The 20,432-nt window shown below is 35.1% G+C and overlaps 1 protein-coding gene across 1 annotated transcript; it reads left to right on the top strand.

Moving 5' to 3' along the window:
• Positions 1-1,358: 1,358 nt before the first annotated feature.
• LOC123563783 (uncharacterized) lies at positions 1,359-18,713 on the top strand. The gene is made up of 3 exons (XM_045356804.2): positions 1,359-1,930; positions 15,205-15,363; positions 16,629-18,713. Exons 1-3 carry the CDS (start codon positions 1,666-1,668, stop codon positions 16,982-16,984), a joined length of 780 nt encoding a protein of 259 aa, XP_045212739.2. The 5' UTR covers positions 1,359-1,665; the 3' UTR covers positions 16,985-18,713.
• Positions 18,714-20,432: the final 1,719 nt, after the last annotated feature.

Raw genomic sequence — 20,432 nt, forward strand, 5'->3', positions numbered from 1 at the left:
CGATATTTTTCAATGTGAAAATACATGTACCAGATATATTTCACTCTAATATTTCAATAATTCACCGAAAAATATGTGATAAAATTTAACATCATTCACAAAAAGCCAATATAATTCATTATAAAATGACACGATTTTCATTCGAACTGAAATTTCAGTGCTAGAAAGTAATCGATTAAAGTATTTTAACGCTTTAATGTAATAACTTTGGAATCACTTTTGCTACAGTAACAAATAAAAGGGGTGAAAACAGATATCTGCAGCAGATAGTTTGGTTATCGTTATTAAATTGGTAAAGAACATTTATTTAACTTCGTTGTTAACAGGAAAGACCATCAAATATTATGCAGTACAGCCATTAAAGTTTAGAGCAGGATTTGAATTAAATACATCTGCATTGATATACTGTCTGACTGAATTATATTATTATTTATGCGTTGCATGTGTATACGCCCAATTAACAGGGATTGTTAATCAACTGTTGTGGCTTTATATTTTAATTTATGAATATGTATCGATAGAAATTGTTAACATTTCAACTCGTTGTATTTATTTCCTCTCTGCTTAAACAATTTTTTTTCTGACCTTCAAAAATATTAAAACATTGATAACCAGTCAATGAGTTCAAGCTAGCTTAAAAATGAGAAGTTTCAAAATGATATAGAGGGGCTGTTTATGTTGTTATTGTTGTTGTTGTTGCTGCTGCTGCTGCTGCTGCTGTTTTAGAGTTTCCTTTTAGGACCAGTATCAGAAATAATACGATTTATAATGAACACATCATACCATAAACAAATACAAACACAATACTCGCCAGGACACGGCTATATGCAATATGCCCGCAACCTCAGGGGCGCGGTCGTCTGACGATAAAGAATGTTTCAATAAACGTTTCATGACTTTCAACACCTTAATATATCACTGTATTCTATCATTTATATTTCTCATAAAGCAAGCTATTTCAAATAAAACAATTCTTAGTATGATAAATGGTGTATCAAAAAGGCCTGAAGTTCTAATTTTATAAAATGGCATAATTAGTATGTAAATTGCACGCTCATCAGTTCATTGATAACACGAAAAGAGAAAATTAATAGCAATTACACTACACGCATATTATCATAGATTGTGGCAAAATACTGATAAACAATCATTTACATTAATGGAAAATATATTATGTTAATTACTAGACACATCAATTGTAAAACTTTCCGTGCGCAAAATACTAGTTACAGAACATCAACTGTCACAAATCCCGTTACGTCTTCATGCGTTGGCTATGTCCTTTACTATGTCCTTAAATTTAAAGCCAATTTGCATAATATAAGCTTTAAGATGTGCAGTTGTTGCGTCTTTATTCATTTAATTTACGCCTGAGGCAAGGAGACGTTGACAAATACATCGTTTTAATTTAAACATTTAACTGTACCTTCATCAGATTTACGTAAGCACTACAGGAGGATAAACCGGCGATGCAGGAATAATTGAAGCTTGAACTCTCTCTTTCTGGATTTGGTGTTTCAACATTTCTTCGAGTTTTCGCGAGGAGCTATTTTTTACTGATTTATTACGAGCTTTGTGAAGATTTTGTTTAAATTAGTTTTAAATTTTCTTTTCGTTGTATCTAACAAAAACTGTACAAAAACTGTACAAAAACTGTAATTAGAAATGGGTAATGGTTTTTTACGTAAGCTTACCACAACGTTGTCTGTGATAGCGTGTCTATTGCAAATCGCTTCAGTTGCATCGCCGGGTTGGATTATATATATTAAAGGGAACATTGAAGAACATCATGGTTTATTTTATAAAAGGACATGCAAGACCATTGTAGATGACACTAAATGTAAAGTCGAGTCCTTCCATGAACTACATCATGACCTTAGAGATCGACTGGTAAATGCGAAGGTTAGCAGAGAGAAAATAGCATCTGTTGGTAAGGCTGACGTTATCTTTTTATGACCTTTTACAACAACTAATCTCAACGTACAAAATAAAATTATGAGTTATCAAACATAATAATTATTGTACATAATGTACAGTGTGTCCAAGGCATACGCAATAGAGACATTTGCTTAAATTGGACATATAACTTTACTCTGCTGAAACATCAGTCTGAGAATAATTGCAGTCTATTTAAATGTAGTCTTTTTACAATAATATTCTGTTTTTCTTTTTATGAAATTTCCATCTAACTAGACCGACATTATACAGTTAAGGACGTCTTGCATGCAGTTTGAAACATGTAAGTCGTGGTTCAACAATTGTTCATGTGAAACCTATTATATCTTAATCCGGTATTCAAAACTGGCAAAGTTAGAAACAGATGTTAACCAGTGTTTCAATCATTATAAAACTGCCTGGCGAAATTACCATCGTCCTGAATGTCACATAAATACGAATGTTGATGTGAAATAATTTCAAATGATATCATTAAATTATCTTGAGATATGGAGTTCATTTTAATTGTTAACAAAAATTTCATTTATAGAAAAGAACATGCAGTACTAGGCTCATCGTGGTCTATCAACAACTTTGAGTATATACAGGCTACAAACATATCTTCTATAATAAAACTTATTGTTGAAGGACATTCAAAGACAAAAAGAGATGCAGTACGTCTTTATATCAAATATTAGATGATAAAATTTAAATTCTTCTTATTTTATATAACCGTTATTTTTTACTCTTACTTTTATCGTAATTTATTAAGGAGACATTAACACAATTTCTTACTTCAAAGACAGGAGAGCTTCAATTGCACTATTATATTTAATTTACCTGTTATTTTCCATTAAATGATAAACGCTTGGTCACGGGATATTTAGTTGCAACGATGACCTTGAATGACACTGTAAAATATTTGTTACATTTGTCTTAATCATAATAAATAATATGTTTAATTAACATCACTTATTTATTTGTACTTACTTCGTACATGCACGTGTCAACGTACTAGGTTGTTCAACTTTGATACAACCTTCAGCTTGTAAAAATGTGTGTGTTTTGATACGTTTGGCTTGCTTGTTTTGCTAACATAACGGCGTAGTTACTAATTGAGATGTATATTACTGCTAGATAACATATGTTATCCTGATTTGTTTATTTGCTAAATTAACGTGTATTCTGGTATTAAATACAGACATTAAATCTAGAATTTCCGTCCTTAGCAACAAATGACATTACTATGGTGGCCGATTTCTGCCCCCGCCTCAACGAAAGAACGACGTTTTCCCCTTTTGGCGTTCTGTCGTTCTGGCGCCCCCGCCCATTCTTCGTTATATCGTTTTGGCGGGAGTGCCAGAACGAGGGAACGAAACAACGCCAAAAGAGGAAAACGTCGTTATGGGAACAGTTAGTTTAAACATATTTTATTTCTTTCGATAAAGTTACATAGTCATTGTGCAAAATACATTTATGAAATGTTGGATTAGAAAACAAGCAAGTAAATGCTTATATTAATTCCTTTCCATGGTGGAGTTGGCCTAATTATCATTGCACTTATTCGACCGGAAAGTAATGTAAATTAGTGAGAGTAGTTTTTAATTGAAACGTTTGCAAAAAGGATTTATATCATTACGTTTACCGCAAAAAATATTATAATAACTTTATCATTGTTATTCAATTGTGTAAGGTATGTAATAGAATATAGACTAAGAGCTGAGGTGAATATGAAATAAAAAAAAGAAACAAATTGTGATTTGGTATGGGTCATGATGTCACGCAAGGGATAAAAAGAGTGCAGAATATCACCAAATATGTCCCCGTCATGTGTCAAATCTCTTAGTTGCCGCTATGTAGCTCTGGACACGTAGGAAGATTAGTTTATTGTTTTCGTATGCAAGATGCTCGTCTCCATGAAGAAGATTATTGAGTGTGATACCACATGGGAGTTCAGATAAGTACCGTTGACGTGCAAGGTGAAACCTCGGACACTGAAGGAGAAAGTGAAGCGGAGTTTCGACTGCACCACATTCGCAGAGAGGAGATTCAACAATATTTCTACGATGAAGCTCAAAGTTTAGAGAACTGCATCCGAGTCGTAAGCGGGTATGTTGAATTTGGTACTTTCGTACCCCGACGTTAAAGAGTGGTTTGGAGCTATTCTTACAAATGGAAAGTTTGTTTTTAAATTCAGAAAGAGAGGAGGCGTTTTGGACATCTGGAGAGAGCGCGTTCCACTGACGGATTGTTGCAGGCAAAAAAGAACTTGCATAAGACTGGGTGTTTGTATGGATCAAAGGTATGCTGTGAATAGAACGGAGATGGTAAGGTAATGGGAACAGTTATATTGACAATAGCTCGTTGATGCCCTGGCCTTACCGTCACAAACTATTTTCAGTCTCAGCTGAGTCTAAAATAACCATATAGTTCACACTAGGTCAACTGCCAAGTTTTCTGTGCAATAAAAACCAGGTTTCGTCACAGCAGTTTTTCTTAGCAACACACACTTGAATGTAAGAATGTAACTATAACTTTGGGAGAAAGATGGTCCAAGGACGTCCGAATGAAATCTTGCATAACAAAACAATTGTAAAATCCATTTTGTGGCTGACAATTCATTATTAGTAAAGTGTTTTGCGCTTCAAATATGCAGCCGATGCACAAAATTTAATAACACCTGTTCTGTGTGACTTACGTCTTTACCTTGCAAGATGTGAGTTATGCTTCATTTTCCAGGTCTTTTAAAAGGTATCTTCAATCAGGTTCATTATACGGGCAGGATAAGAGAAAATCCATAAGTAAATATTTTGTCTAAGAAGATTTCTATCGAGTAAAGATCTATAAATATTAATTTTATCTGGGTGTTACCTTGATGCTAAATAAGATATTCTGAAAGTTCAAGACGGATCCATTGGACTTTCGAATTCCTCACGAATGTAGGTTAAATTGACAACGGTAAAAACTATTAAAATCATTTTTGTAGTAAAATTAGTATAATCAAACTTAACTGAGATGTCTTAATTATTTTTAACAGTTTATTTTACCGCCATTCAATTTCTTTCGAATTAAGTAAAACATCGATGGTATTTTCTAATATTGAAAAGAAAGTTTAAAATAAGTCTTGTTATGAAATAAGTAAATCAAAAAGTAAAAGTTAGTAAGAAGTGACCCCCTTGGTCGAGTGGTAAAGGTTGCTTACTTAAAATCACTTGCCCCTCACCGATGTGGGTTCGAGCCTCACACGGGATGTTGAATTTTTCTTGAGAGGAAGCATCCAGCTGGCTTACGGAAGGTCGCCGGTTCTACCCAGGTGCCCACTCATGAGAAATAGTGAAGGAGAGACATCTTGGGTCTTCCTCCACCATCAAAGCTGGGAAGTCGCCATATGACCGATAATGTGTTGGTGCGACGTTAAATTAGGGGTATAACGATACATCGAAATATCGATGCATTGCGATACTGAGTGTCCCGATGGTATGCATCGATAGAAAAGTCAAGATCCAATAACAATCGCCGATAGTTCCTTCAACAATCGATAGTTTCGATAGTTTTTCAAACTTTAGTAAATACAGAAATAACTGATAATTTATAATCCAAGAAACAGAGTCGGCTTTCATTTGCGCCTCGGAAAATGTTTACGTCTCCATTACAATAAAATAATTACCCTCACGGAATTAAACTACCATAAAGGGCTGAGAAGTCTGGGAGATAATCAAAACATTTAGTTTCTTATAAACTTTAACTAAATGTATTTAAATAAACCGTTAATCGTAAATGAGAAACAGTACTATGGACATGGAGAAAGTAGGCTACTTGTAGGAAACTGTTCGGTAGGGCCCTTCATTTAGTCCGATCCGTCAGTTTTTCGTCTTTTTCGATGCTTTGGGTTATTAAACACGCTGACATTCGCAACAAAACGGCCGATTCGTTTGAGTGTACCTTGCATAGGTTTATTGTTTTACTTATTGTTTCAAAGCCAAGGAAGGCTAGAAAAAGAAGAAAAAATGTTACAAATATTAAATGTTAGATTTATTTCTGTCCATTTCAGTTATACAAACATCTCAATATGTATTAACAACAATTATATACAGTGCCTTACACTGTGTAATAATGCCAGTTGGTGTTTTATGTATAAAACATGGTGGCCGATAACTATTGCAATAGTATCGCAATAGTAACCTGCAATAGAATAGTATCGCAATAATTTTTCAGCAATATCAATAGTATTGGAATAGTCAAAATTGGCCTCAATAGTCACCCCTATTTATTTCTGTCCATTTCAGTTATACAAACATCTCAATATGTATAAACAACAATTATATACAGTGCCTTACACTGTGTAATAATGCCAGTTGGTGTTTTACGTATAAAACATGGTGGCCGATAACTATTGCAATAGTATCGCAATAGTAACCTGCAATAGAATAGTATCGCAATAATTTTTCAGCAATATCAATAGTATTGCAATAGTCAAAATTGGCCTCAATAGTCACCCCTACGTTAAATCCAACAAAAACGTTAGTAAGAGTAACAACACCACATATAATTTAGCATAAATCTTGTTTGGGCTGAATTTCTTACACTGAATCCAGTCAAGCTAATTCTACAGTTTTCTTTTCTTTTAAGATTCCGACTGGTGAATATTCTCATATGTGGTAAAATCTATCCGTTTACTAAAGCAGTCGAGCCGCTGTCCTTCTCTTGCAAGCCGGTCCAATGCTGCTTTGCTTTGTGTTATAGGTTAGCTGGATAGATAGAGCAGGAGGCTTAAAATATGAATGTAGTTTTTGTTGTGTGTTATGCCTCAAGCCCATAAGGTTATCTGGATTGGTAGAGCAGGAAGTTGACAACCTGAATGTTCTTTGGCATAATAATGTGCACTGTATGACGATTCACCAAATATATTTTTTCAAGGGACTCCTGTTAATGCTCGGAAATTGCCAGTCAGTTATTTGCGAGGCTTGTATAAATTCTGGTAACAGTCTAGGAAAAGTAATGGAATTATTGTCTGCCAAATATTACTGAAATGCATTACTTACTAACTATACATTGAAACTTCTTATGTTGCATTACCTTAGGATATGATCAAACTGTTTTTGTTTCGTAGTTCAGACCAGTCACTGAAGAAGCTATACCACTTGCACTGGGTCTGCGATGAAAAATCAGACATTTACACTTCATGAAAAAAAGAAATAACCCTTAATCTGTAATTGAGAATCTTCATTTAATCTGCAAACAATTTCATTAATTCCTATCTGGGTTCATTGAATTGCCATAGCACGAGCATCATGGGAATAGACAGAGATTTTAAACTGATTGTGTGTCTTGGAATAGAACTATTTTGAAATGAAAATCAAATTATTGCCCACCAAGACACATTTGAAACCCTGATTTAATCTAAGCGATAACACATTAATGCACCGCATGGAATTTTGTTGATCACGTGATAATTACTGCTTTCGTTGTTTTGATAACAAGCATTGGTCACCGCAAAACTGGTCTTAAACTTTGGTCGATTTTCATGAAAATATGATTTTTGTTTTTTTGTTTGTTTTGGATTTAACGTCGCACCGACACATGATAGGTCATATGGCGACTTTCCAGCTTTTAATGGTGGAGGAAGACATCAGGTGCCCCTCCGTGTATTATTTCATCACGAGCAGGCACCTGGGTAGAACCACCGACCTTCCGTAAGCCAGTTGGATGGCTTCCTCACATGAAGAATTCAACGCCCCGAGTGAGGCTCGAACCCACATCGATGAGGGGCAAGTGATTTGAAGTCAGCGACCTTAACCACTCGGCCACGGAGGCCCCATGAAAATATGAATACGTTTGTTCTAATTCATCGCAAAGTCCTACAAAATACAATTAGTATAGGTACCTACTTTCAGGTCAAATGCATTCCGACCATTTTATTCTTGATTCACTGTGTTATACATGTTGTTGACAGCGAAGAAATTAAAAACAATGAAACGAAAAAAGTGACAGACTGTCATAATGTCAAAAAGTAGAGCAACAGTCAACGCAATACAGTCACCGGCACATGACAGAAACTGTTGAAACGGCGAATTCTATGAAATAGCATTCTTTCGTTTACTCACAAATGCAAAATAAACATGAAAGTAACTTTTTATATGAATAAAAAGATTCATTGAATGATACAATGTCTTTTCAAGCCTATTTTCATTTGAATTATACATGTGCTGAACACAAAAAGCAAAAACAAAACAACGATGAACCTGTCTTTGCTTGAAAGAAGAGAAGGCGTGTATTGTATATAATAATATTAACTTGTTTTATGAAGAAACATGTATTGTATTAGTTATTACAATAAATCTACTGTTGTGTCCAGGTTGAAATGTAAAATCATCACTTAGAAATTTTGTTTTCGAAGATAGAAATGATACTCTGTTGATTAGTTAAAGCCATGTACATGTCAATTTCGCGAAATAAATGCCTCTCTAATAATATCATCACTAAACGTTTACAAGGTAAAAAGTTTACGTAACAAACTCTGGTGCTAGTCTGTGTTCAGACCCAAAGTTTTGTTCACAGGTGATAACTCCTGAGGCTATTCAAATTTTGTATAACTATGTCCCTTTTCTTCTCAAAACACTGGAGATTATCAAAGCCAAAATATATAAGGAAAATTATTAGCAAGATTTAAAAAGAATATCTAGTCGGTAGCCAGACTATCTATAGTGCTAACGTTTACATCTTTGTTCCTTTCGCTGAATAATCACATCACTCATGATTGTACAGTCAAAACTCGCATACATGACCAGCAAGATAATTTTCCTTATATGTATTCTGCATTCCTATGTTACAAAAAGAATTATATATAGCACGATTCTTGTCTCATAGCATATTCAAGTTCTTGTTCTGCAACCAGTTTATCTAAACTGCTAAAAAGCAAGGCTTTAGCTTGAAAAATACATTGTGATAATGTATACGAAAACTGTGTTATATAGTTATGCACCTTTTTTGTTTGAAAATACCCTTATGGAATCATACATAATTTATATTTAAAATTAGCAAATGCAAGTTGTTTTTTTACAGTTAGTACGTATAACTGCTCTACTTTAAAGAACACTTTACCACATAATCAATATAAATACCAAATTAATGCTAGAAGCTATTATCTGTTCTGTTCTGTTCTGTTCTGCTCTGCTCTGATCTCTAATAACCATGTTATGCTGTTTATTTTGATGGATTTTGAAAATGTCAATTTCTGTAAGATTAGCTTTTATTTTAGGACAGTTTGCTGAGATGTAAAATACCACAGGCGTGATTTGTTTTACATAAGCGTGTAATGTAATAATATATAAATGTTCCCGGCCACATAATGTCGAACGATTATGCAAATGTTCGTTGTTCTCTATATTCTATAATGTTCAAATTTATTTTTCTTTTTTTTTTTAAACTTTTTTTTAAAACTGAGACATGAAAATGTGTTCCTTATAATCCGATAATTCGCTATAAACGTGTTCGCTGTATAACCATTGTGAAGAGACCTTTTAACCGGAAGTGTTCGATATAAGTGAAATTTACTGCATATGAATAGAGATGGTACCTAAAAAATTCAAATTCATCTTTATAGGTTTTTTTCAGAGTGAAATGATAGCTAAGTGCACCAATTTTCTAAATATATTTATGGTTTTCCTCTTCTCCATGTCAAAAATAGAAATATTTGATATCTAAAAAATGACCTTCTCAAAACATCTGAAGCAAAATGGACAACTCTTGTATTGACCATTTTTTAAAGATTTTAGGACTTCCCCAATTATAGTCTATATCAAAAGCTCCCACAGCTAAATAAATTCAATAGCGTATAAGGTAAGTTTACTCTACTTTCAACATTTTGAAAGAGCCTATACTGAACTTCCTTTTGTCTTTTAATAAAGTCAAATTCCAAGACTAGCCAAGAGTCTAAAACGCTTGAAAAAATTCTGAGTGAAAGAGAATGACATGCTCTTTATTATAAGCTTACCAAAACCATACCAAAAATGTACCTAAAAGAAGTTATTAAAGATTTTATATTGTAAACAAACCCCTACACCATTTTACTATCAATATTTTCCACTCATGAATGCACTCAATTCAGGTGATAATTGTTGATATATTTGTAAATGAGAGGCCCCAACAAAAACCTTTTTTCAAGTTGTGTAAACAGTATAAGTTTTAAATTAATGTCTGAAATTATCCGATTACTTTGTTTTCAACAATAAATAAAACACCTTTTAGTTTGTTTAGGGTAGTTGACCTGTAACGAAAATCATCAAATAGAGTAATCTCCATATGCTTTTTCAGCATTTATTCGTTTTTCAAGGAAAGCAAAGGATCGTGCTGTTTCCCTCCAGAGAATGTTTAAATTGAGAATTGCTTAAAATACATTACACAGAGCCATTACCTGTCAGCTACCTTAACATGTAATATTACAACCACTACCTTAAAACATTGTAATTATATTTGACAATGAATTTTTGTGTTACCAATTTAACTTTTTTTGTTATTTCTCATTGTTGGATATATACATTTTACATTTTGATATATAAATGTTGTGTAAACCAATGTATCACCATTGAGAACAATAAATAAACAACTTTGGCTAAAAGATCAAAATGATCATTTTGATATATAAATGTTGTGTAAACCAATGTATCACCATTGAGAACAATAAATAAACAACTTTGGCTAAAAGATCAAAACTTAATATAACGTTTCTTAATGTCGTTAATTTTCTTCAAAGGAATGTATGCATTATTCTATATAATCTTCATGCATTACAAAACTTTCTATCAGGGCCTCACTACAACTTACAAAATAACTGTCTGTGTAAGTCATGAGAAAAGCGTGCATATTGTATATTGAATACAAAGGGATTTAAACAAATGTAGGTCATATTTTGTCTGCTTGATAAGTTGTTTGAAAAAGGACCTATCTGATTTTTCTTTCACTTTTGATCAATGTTTAATGTTGGCTTCAGTTTATTGATCAATTCAGAGTTGTCCCCCTTTGATTTATTTGGGTAGGTACCATCTCTAATATGAATATGAAGGATTCGTTTATGTCAGTACTTTATATCTAGAATTATGGTAGTTTTTTATCTATAATAATTGATTTCTTCAGATATTATCTAAGGGTAGTATTTTCTTAATTACATGTAATGGTAAAATTTTCAGATCCAGTCAGGGTCATCGGTGTGTCTTAATACCATGGTATAATTTGGTTTATTACACCTCACTTTTGTCTACAATGGTAAAATCCCATTGCTCGAAAAAGAGATATTTTGACTATCAGAAATATTTTCAACCTTTTTGACACGTGACCGAGCGAAAGTGACTGTCAGGTCATGTGACCGCGCTGATATTTTGAATGTCATATAAGGGCAAATAACTGCTTCATTTTTGTCGAGCCCGCTTGCGGAAGCGAAGACATAGTTGTCCAAATGGCTGTTCGGTGTATGTGCTTGCGTCCGTCCGTGCGTCCGTGCGGATTTGTTTGTCCGGACCATAACTTTGACGTGCATGGAGCAATCTTGTTTATATTTGGCATGAATGTTAACCTCAGTGAGACGGAGTGTCATGCGCAAACCCCAGGTTCCTATCACAAAGGTCAAGGTCACACTTACAGGTCAAAGGTCAAAATTAAAAATGACTTTGTCCGGAGCATTTCTTCTTCATGCATGGAGGGATTTTGATGTAACTTGGCACAATTATTCACCATCATGAAACGGAGTGTCAAGCGCAAGAACCAGGTCCCTAGATCTAAGGTCAAGGTCACACTTAGAGGTCAAAGGATACAAGAATGACAACTTTGTTAGGAGCATTTCTTGTTCATGCATTGAGGGATTTTGATGTAACTTAGCACAAATGTTCACCACCATGAGACGGAGTGTCATGCGCAAGAACCAGGTCCCTAGATCTAAGGTCAAGGTCACACTTTGAGGTCAAAAGTCGGATACAAGAATGACTTTGTCTGGAGCATTTCTTTTTTATGCATAGAAGGAATTTGAATTAACTTGGCACAATTGTTCATCATCATGACACGGAGTGTCATGCTCAAGATCCAAGAATTACTTCCCTTTGTTGTTACTATAAATAGCTTATATTCGTAACTTTTTTATTACTGGTCGTAGGGAAAAATCAAGACCACTTTTCTGTAGTACAACATTCATGTTACATCCAATTGTCAGGTGTATTTTGATCTATCTCTACTGGAGAGGAGTTTTGTTTGGACTTAATTCTTTTTTAAGATTTACGTCCCATTGTTGTTACTTTAAATAACTTATATTGTAACTTTTTGCAATCTCTTCTTTATTTGGCATAAATGTTTGCCTCAATGGGACAAGGAGTGTCATGTGCAACTCCCAGTCCTTTTGACAGCTGGCGGGCTCGACATGTTGCCCGTGGGCATCTAGTTTAGCCAAATGATTGCCTCCCTTGTACACAATGTCATATTGTAATGAAGTCACTATTCAATGTGTACGCATGTGATTACCGCGCTAAAGATGAAACTGTTGAATTAAATGAATTAAAAACATTTTCACAACTTTATGTGCTTAATTTTGTTCGGTATAATAAAATAAATATCATATGGCAGCGGGTGCGACATTGATATTGTCAACCCTCGAAACAGAATGTCACCACTCGGCTTTCGCCTCGGGTGACATTCTGCCCTCGGGTTGACAATATCAGTGTCACACACGCTGCCATATGATATTTATATAATATGCAGCTATATGTCTCGAAGTTAAATTCGAACAGGGTTACAAACGGCAGTGCAATATTAGTGGGAATTACTGTCCTTGCGTGTAAATAGGAGTACTTATCAACCTATAAATTAGCTAATTAACATTATGCTAATTTATAATTAGGCTAATATAAATGAAAGCAGTTACTTTCCATGTAAAGTTCGTTGTACTTTTCACAGAAAACAAGTTTTTTTTCCTACTAATTTTTGAAACTGCGTAGTTACTCATGTATCCTCAACAATTAATCACTGTCACACGTTAAGTTGATATACGTCCTTATATTAAAGCGGCTTGCAAGCAGAAGAAAAATAATTATCACAAAACGCTTTGAAAACAACGAGTGGTTAATTTATAAAAAAACAAAATCTTTACCTGAAATATGCTGTAGTATTTTTCACGAAACGCCATTCCAGACATACAAAATGGATTTCCAATTAAAACCGTCTTTTGTGTAAGCTCGATTAGACAAAAAGCAGGCTGATCATGGTCTACACTGTTCGCTATTCAGTCAGTAAATTTTCAGTGAAAACCCCTTTGAATAATAAGTGGTACTGCCCAAACTGAATGAAGGACCAGACCATTTTAGGAATATATCAGGGTAAAGGTTAACGTATCATCAACATGTATTTGTGTATAGATAGTGCTGTTTATTAGGTATACAAAACTATAAACATAAATATATGAAAAAGTAATATAAATGAAGTTATACATGTATGTTTAGCTAAGTTAAAGTTGAAATATTTTGATGAGAATTTTCAAGACTAGATCTAATGATAAAATATTTTATTAAAAGGTGAGCATATGTTAATAATTTTTTAAAGCTTTAATGCGAAGTTTTGATATAATATATCACCAGACAAAAGAATAGAAAGGCGAACAACGTTATACACAAGTTAAAACACGTTTCTACTTTTTTATTAAGCCAGCCGAGTAACCGCAAAACAATTAACCAAGAAACAGGTATTTTCATCCGCCCCTTCGACAAGCGATAGATTCTTTTTCTTGCATACCGCTTCAATTAATATAAGAAATCGTAGACTTTAAAGTGCTTTTTGAATACAGTGCCGAATAAATATACCCAGTCATTCCTTAAATACAGCACGAGGGCCATCTTACACCCCGGGGTGTATGGCGAGTTTTTTTCCACACCGCTAAAAACGCGAAAATTGTGTCTGGCATGCAATAATATGTACACTAAAATACATAAAGTAAAGTGAATATACATGTACAAAAAAAAAGACAAAACAAATGCAAACACATTCTTTGAAAAGTTTTAAGTATTGACTGAGACAATGGAAAGTTTAGCAAGAAATTAATTAACTAACCACATGAATTTGTTTTAATGGTCTTGATTTACAGTTCTTCACATGTAAAATGAATATATTAGCTCATCTTAACAATTTCTTTAAGTAATGAATTTATGTATGGATTTATATCAAGCATGTGTTTTTGGGGTACGGTCGGGATGCAGAGGCAGCTTCATGAATCAAAAATAGGAGCTCCATTACAGAAATGTATTCTTTGATATGTTTTTTGTCTCTTGTATTATTGTAATTTTTTTTGTCGTTGTTTCTTCTCTCTCAAGTAACTTGCTAACATTTAACCTATTTAATAGAGTATAACATTTTTTTTCTATGGGAAGGGACTGTATGCTGATGTTGAAATAACTCGTAACCAACCCTTTTGTTTTTTGTTGTGTGTTAAAAATGTATTTATATTGTGTGTATCTTTGAAACAGAGAGCAATAAAATATGATTAAACCAAACTAAGTAATGAATGTATTTAACATGTGAACATATCGTATCCAGAGAGAATGGTTACAGTCTAGCATACTAGTATGTAACAGGATAAAACTGAACATTCAGTGTAGTCAGATGTTTAAACTTGATTAGTACAGATAGCGTTATGTATTAAAACAATCAAGGAATTAGCTGACATTAAGCAAAAATTAAAGCTGACAATTGATAAAACAGAGCGCTATAATTTATTCGCGCGCGTGTGTGTATTGTTTTCTGTGGGTTTTTATGGGTAATGAACATAATGTACATTTATACAAACATTTGTGGAGCATAACGGCCAGCGTCGGTCTTTAACAGATTTTATATGATACGTAACGGCCTGGTGGAATATGCACCAGTATTGGCTAATTCTCTGCAATGAACTAGCAACTTCCTCACTTGTCAGACAGGTGGGCGAAGAATTACTTCATACGCACTATTTTTGACAAATCTTCACAGCAGAACACATGCCGCGGCTAGAGAGCTAACTCGCGGCCTCTTGATTCAAACTTCTGAGCTGACCGGGCAGATGGACAGAGGACAACAGAATAAAACTGATTATTACATAAATACTTGATTATATTAAAACATATATATGACATGCAAATATTCATTCTCCAACCAGTTCAAACAAGTTACATTTGCTATTTCCCGAATATAGACGGAATCCAGTAACAGCTCAAATTAGACAAAAAAAGAACAAATTGAAACGGTTTTTGTTTCGTCTCTTTTCAGATTTCGCATACAATTCGTTGATATGTAAGCAAGTTTTGACAATGGTTGCTGTATGCTTAGGACTAGGAATGGCAGTCTCTCAGGTGGTACAGAGTATCAAAAAGCATAAAGGCTTTCAAAGGCTAATCTTTCTGTCAGCAGCAACGGCTGCGACATCAGGTGAGTCGCCATAGTTCCAAATTAACCCTTAGCCTGCTAAATTTCTAAAATGGAATGGTCCGTCATTCATTTTGGACAGTACCAATTTATTATTCGAAGGGGTGTTCAATGAAAATTTACTGATTGAATAGCGAACAGTACAGACCATTGTCAGACTGCACGGACGTGCAGGCATATCTTGGTCTGCACTAGTCGCAAAGGCAGAATCACTTGCAGCTCCCGTGCAGGCTGATCTTGGTCTGCACTGGTCGCAAAGGCAGAATCACTTGCAGCTCCCATGCAGGCTGATCTTGGTCTGCACTAGTCGCAAAGGCAGAATCACTTGCAGCTCCCATGCAGGCTGATCTTGGTCTGCACTGGTCGCAAAGGCAGAATCACTTGCAGCTAGCAGCTGCACAAAAGTTAACACTGGTACGTCGGCTAGGTCGCTAATTGGACCCTCATCTGGTGAAAGTTCAATTATATTTATACCTAGTTGAAGGGGCTGAATATTCACTGTGAGTAGCAGACAGATAACTGAGACCGTGTGATTGCCATGGCGCAATAGCAGAACACTTTCTGATATTGTCTGCACTGGTCGCAAAGAGAGAATCACTTGCAGCTTCCGTGCAGGCTGATCTTGGCCTGCACTGGTCGCAAAGGCAGAATCACTTGCAGCTTCCGTGCAGGCTGATCTTGGCCTGCACTGGTCGCAAAGGCAGAATCACTTGCAGCTCCCGTGCAGGCTGATCTTGGTCTGCACTGGTCGCAAAGGCAGAATCACTTGCAGCTAGCAGGCAAAAAGTTAAAACTCGGTACGTCGAGTAGGTCGCTAGTTGACCCTAATTCTGGAAGAATGTTTTCAATATATATTTAATACCATAAGTTGAAAGTGGGCGACATAGTTCAACATGTGAGTAGCAGAAGCATAACTGAAGACCGTTGATATGCCATGAGGGCAATATGCAAACACTTTCTGTAATAATTTCCGGAACAAGAAGAATTAGTTTTTTTATACTCATGAACAATTATATAAAGGATATTTGTTAGTTTCAGTGTAAGCTCGAAATATCTTTCACGAGTGAACACCAGATGCAATATTGCCACAAATGGCATAGCCATGGGCGAAAATGTATGATATGGTGTTCATGGGTGAAATATAGTCATCTTAAAACAAACAAATTGTCCTTTCATTTTATGTTTTGACTAATTTACCCATTTTATAGTTCCTTACTAGTGAAAAATGATTTTGATACATGTACTTCATTATAATTTGTATCTTTCAGCGGGAATGGTTATTGTTGTCGCTTGCAATGACATAGTAACTATCTACTACCAGATAGAGCTTCAGAGCTTTGATGACGACAGAGACCATACATACGTTGGCTTCCCTTTCTGCTTGGGAATGTTACTGGGTTCTGCCTTTCTTCATTTTTGGAGTCTTGTGGCCATCTTTCCTCAGCTGCACACACCAAGGGTCAAGGTCAAAGTGCGTAAAGCTTTACCAAGAGACGACGAACCCAATGGTGTTCCATCCACGTATGTTCCACCAGTCACCACATTGAACGAAGTATCTGTACCAAAACCAGCAAAAAGCAAAATGGTGGGAAATGATAACCTTGTATTTTCGGAAAAACTTTAATACTGTAACATAATGTAATGCGAAGGTTGGACGCAGATATGACTCTCGATGAAATGTTAAAGGAAAAGTGTCTATCAGGTACATGTGAATATGAAAAAGAAACAAAGACAAGTCAGAATTTCTAGGAACATTATTCAGATATGTAATATACTGCAGCTTATTTTACAATTATTCAAGACATAATTATTCCTTCAAACTTGTTAACTCTTATCATGCTGGACACGTTTGATCCTGCATTTGCGACCAGTGTATATTATGATCAACCTGGACATCCATGGTGTAGGCTGATGATGCTGTTCAGTCAGTGAATTTTCATTGAACATCCCTTCAGATGATAAATGGTGTTGCCCAAATTAAGTGATGGATCAGTCCATTTTCGAAATTCAGCAGGTTAAGTCAATATGAATGATATTGCAGTCAGTATCTGCTAACAACCGCCGAAAGCTTAGCTTGTATCATAAAATACTGATAAGAGGGGTGTTCAAAAAGTAATGCAACAGGATCTGTGTTTTATAAACTATGCTCCTTCTGTTAAATATTCTCGCTTGTATTGATTAAATTGTTTCTCATCTCCTCGGCGCTACCACGCATTACTTCATCACAAAAGAGGGCATTCTTGGCCCCTATTTTCGTGTATAAATAAAGAAATTTAACTTTCAAATATGCTCGCTTAAAAATCAAACTTCACGGTGTTTTAGGATTTTGTATATTTTCTATCGGATTTCTATTAAAAATATTTTATCTTTTAAAAGTGTTGATTTTTGGGTTGTTCGTTACTATTAGTTGAACTTCCTGTATCGTCAGTATATTTTAATTTCCACTACTTACAGTTTTCATAGAATTTCTACATATTGAAATTAATCAGCAGTTTTTTTTTTAAATCGTGCAATTATGGTCGTTTTTTTAAGGACATTCCAATGTTTATTTCCTGCGAAAACTCCTACTTCCTAACTATGGGATACTTACGTTTGGTGTCAATGTCAATCTTGAGTGGGCTATTTCTTCACAAACATACAGACAATTCGAAACATGAAAAACATGAGACACAATAACATAATTCAACTTTTGACTGCTCTGCACATTTTATGGCCATCCAAAAGAGGCGCCTGCAGAAGACAAACTGGTAAACAAACTAGCTCTTGTTGCTAGCGAATATGACTGTTCTCAAATCAAACTTACGTGGCAAAGTTATTCATTATCTGATTCCGGTCGACACTTTGTACCGAATACCTAAAACAAAATGTCAGTCTTTAATCTAATTCAAAAGATTAAATAGCTTACAAATTGGTCGCTTTTTCTTAAAAAAAAATGAAAACGTATTCCAACTGTTTATCTAATTTAAAAGATAAAATAGCTCGAAAATAGGTCGCATTTCTTTTCGAAAATCCCTCGTATACAGTTCTGGCAACAGACCTTATAGTGTCTACTTTATGTTCAGCCATAACAAGTGATTGTTGTATGACAATACGTTGGACATTCAAACAACTATGCAAGATATGATGGATAAACCACATGACATTGTATACTTTTTCTGCAAGGACTTTGCTTCTGCATGATGTGACAAGCTTTCATTTTTGCATCCTCGACATGAACAAATTTATATGTAGAAAGTGTAAATAATCTTATTAAACATACGCCACAATAGCAATTACTTCACTGTATAGGAGTTAAAACTTAAGTTCAAGTAAATAGATATGCTTTTGATATAAATTACACGGTTCAATTCTCAGTGTGTTTGGACTTATTATTTGTTTTTCTACACGCGTGATCCTGAAAATGTTCATTAATGCCCTTGATTAGTTTTCAGTATAGAATCATGATACATGTGCACGAAATTCAGAATAGAGTTTACAGTGAACAGTCATATGTTTTTTTCATATCTTCGTCTAATCGATTTTGATCTTCCAAGAAGCAAACTGTTCTATATCGTTGTTGCAATACTGATGTCATGCTGTCGTTTATGAAGCCCCCGCCCCCACAACACACAGATACACGACAGAATGAGACCACGGCAAAAGTAGGGCGATGACTCGGTTGTAAATGGACCTAAATGGCCGCCTAAATGTCACCACTATGACAGTGAAAAACAGCTTTGTACATTAATTTAAAACAAAATAAGGAGGATGCGATCTCGGCCAAGTCGGGTACAAAGCCACGTTTACTAAGGAACTTACCTCCATTTACGTCAGTTATTGGAAACTTCGTAAAATGTGTATTTTAACTGCGCATATTAGCCGGAAAGCGAACATCTTTTGTCGTGTCCTCGTGTTGTCGTGTGGCGCCCCCTCCATAACACCAAGACTACGACGAAATGTGCCTTTGTCATGTTCGGTTAGTATACTGTTTGACATCACCAACAGAGAAAACGACAAAATACGGTGACAACACGACAAAAAGAATGCCATGCCGCCGCCCTGCTTTTTCTGTGTACTCTTGCCGTCATGCTATCATGCTGACGTTGGCAAAAGCACAGCAATACGACAAAAATGATCTATCGTGTTGTCGTTCCTGCTTGGTCGACCGCATAACATGATTGAAAGGAGTCACCATATGATGTTACAAACGAGTATGCCAGTTGGTACTTAGGCTACCTGCAATTTACAAGAAATAATTTAAATTAAAACCCTGCCAGCTAATATCGGAAGCACAGAACTATTGATCGTCTGAACGTCAGTTCGATCCCCAGTTGAGGCATATTTTCTCCATGTCGATTTAATAGAAACCATTTTGTTAGAAGGCATTTTAATTAGTAATTTATATATACTAACAAGGGAGAAAAATCTGACAAGCTGTTTTTCTCCTCCTGGTAAGTTTCCCCCCTTATTTTTCCCTTTTCACAAAAAAGTCAGTTGTATTGTTTCTCATCCTCAGTTTTGTCCCTGAGTATTTTTGTACAGAGTGAAGGGAGAAAACACTGTCTAGTAAGTTTTTTTCTCTCCTCTCACCTTACTTTAAACACAAACGAGAAAGAAAACCCAGAAGTTGTGAGTTTTTCTCTTCCACCCTCTTCCCCACCTCCCTACCTGGGTTATTTTAAACCCTTTCATTGTTTCATTTCGAATTCTTTTGTTTAGAAAACTCCATTTCTCCATTTCTGAAAAACAAAGGGGAAGAAACTGACCAGTTGTTCTTCCCCATCCCCTTGTATACATGTATATGCATGTCTGAATAATAGCAGACGATAAATGCGGAAGAAACTTACTATTTGGTTCTTCCCCATCCCCTTGTATACATGTACATTGCATGTCTGAATAATAACAGACGATAAAGATGGCAGAAACTGACCAGTTTGTTCTTCCCCATCCCTTTCATGCATGTATCTACATTACTGTGTGTAAATAATAATAGACGATAAAGGCAGAAGAAACTGGCTAACTCAGTTGTTATTTCCTGCCTAATAGTAACCCTTGACTAGTTAGTTCATGTCTCTAAGTTAAACTTTTTTGAA

The sequence above is a fragment of the Mercenaria mercenaria genome, chromosome 2 (genome assembly GCF_021730395.1).
Source record: "Mercenaria mercenaria strain notata chromosome 2, MADL_Memer_1, whole genome shotgun sequence".
NCBI classification, from domain to species: Eukaryota; Metazoa; Mollusca; class Bivalvia; order Venerida; family Veneridae; genus Mercenaria; species Mercenaria mercenaria.

Coding starts and splice junctions, on each gene's coding strand:
- LOC123563783 (XM_045356804.2), top strand. CDS start 1,666: ATGGGTAATGGTTTTTTACGTAAGCTTACCACAACGTTGTCTGTGATA. Junction 1,931..15,204: donor AGAGAAAATAGCATCTGTTG/GTAAGGCTGACG, acceptor GTCTCTTTTCAG/ATTTCGCATACAATTCGTTG. Junction 15,364..16,628: donor AGCAACGGCTGCGACATCAG/GTGAGTCGCCAT, acceptor TGTATCTTTCAG/CGGGAATGGTTATTGTTGTC.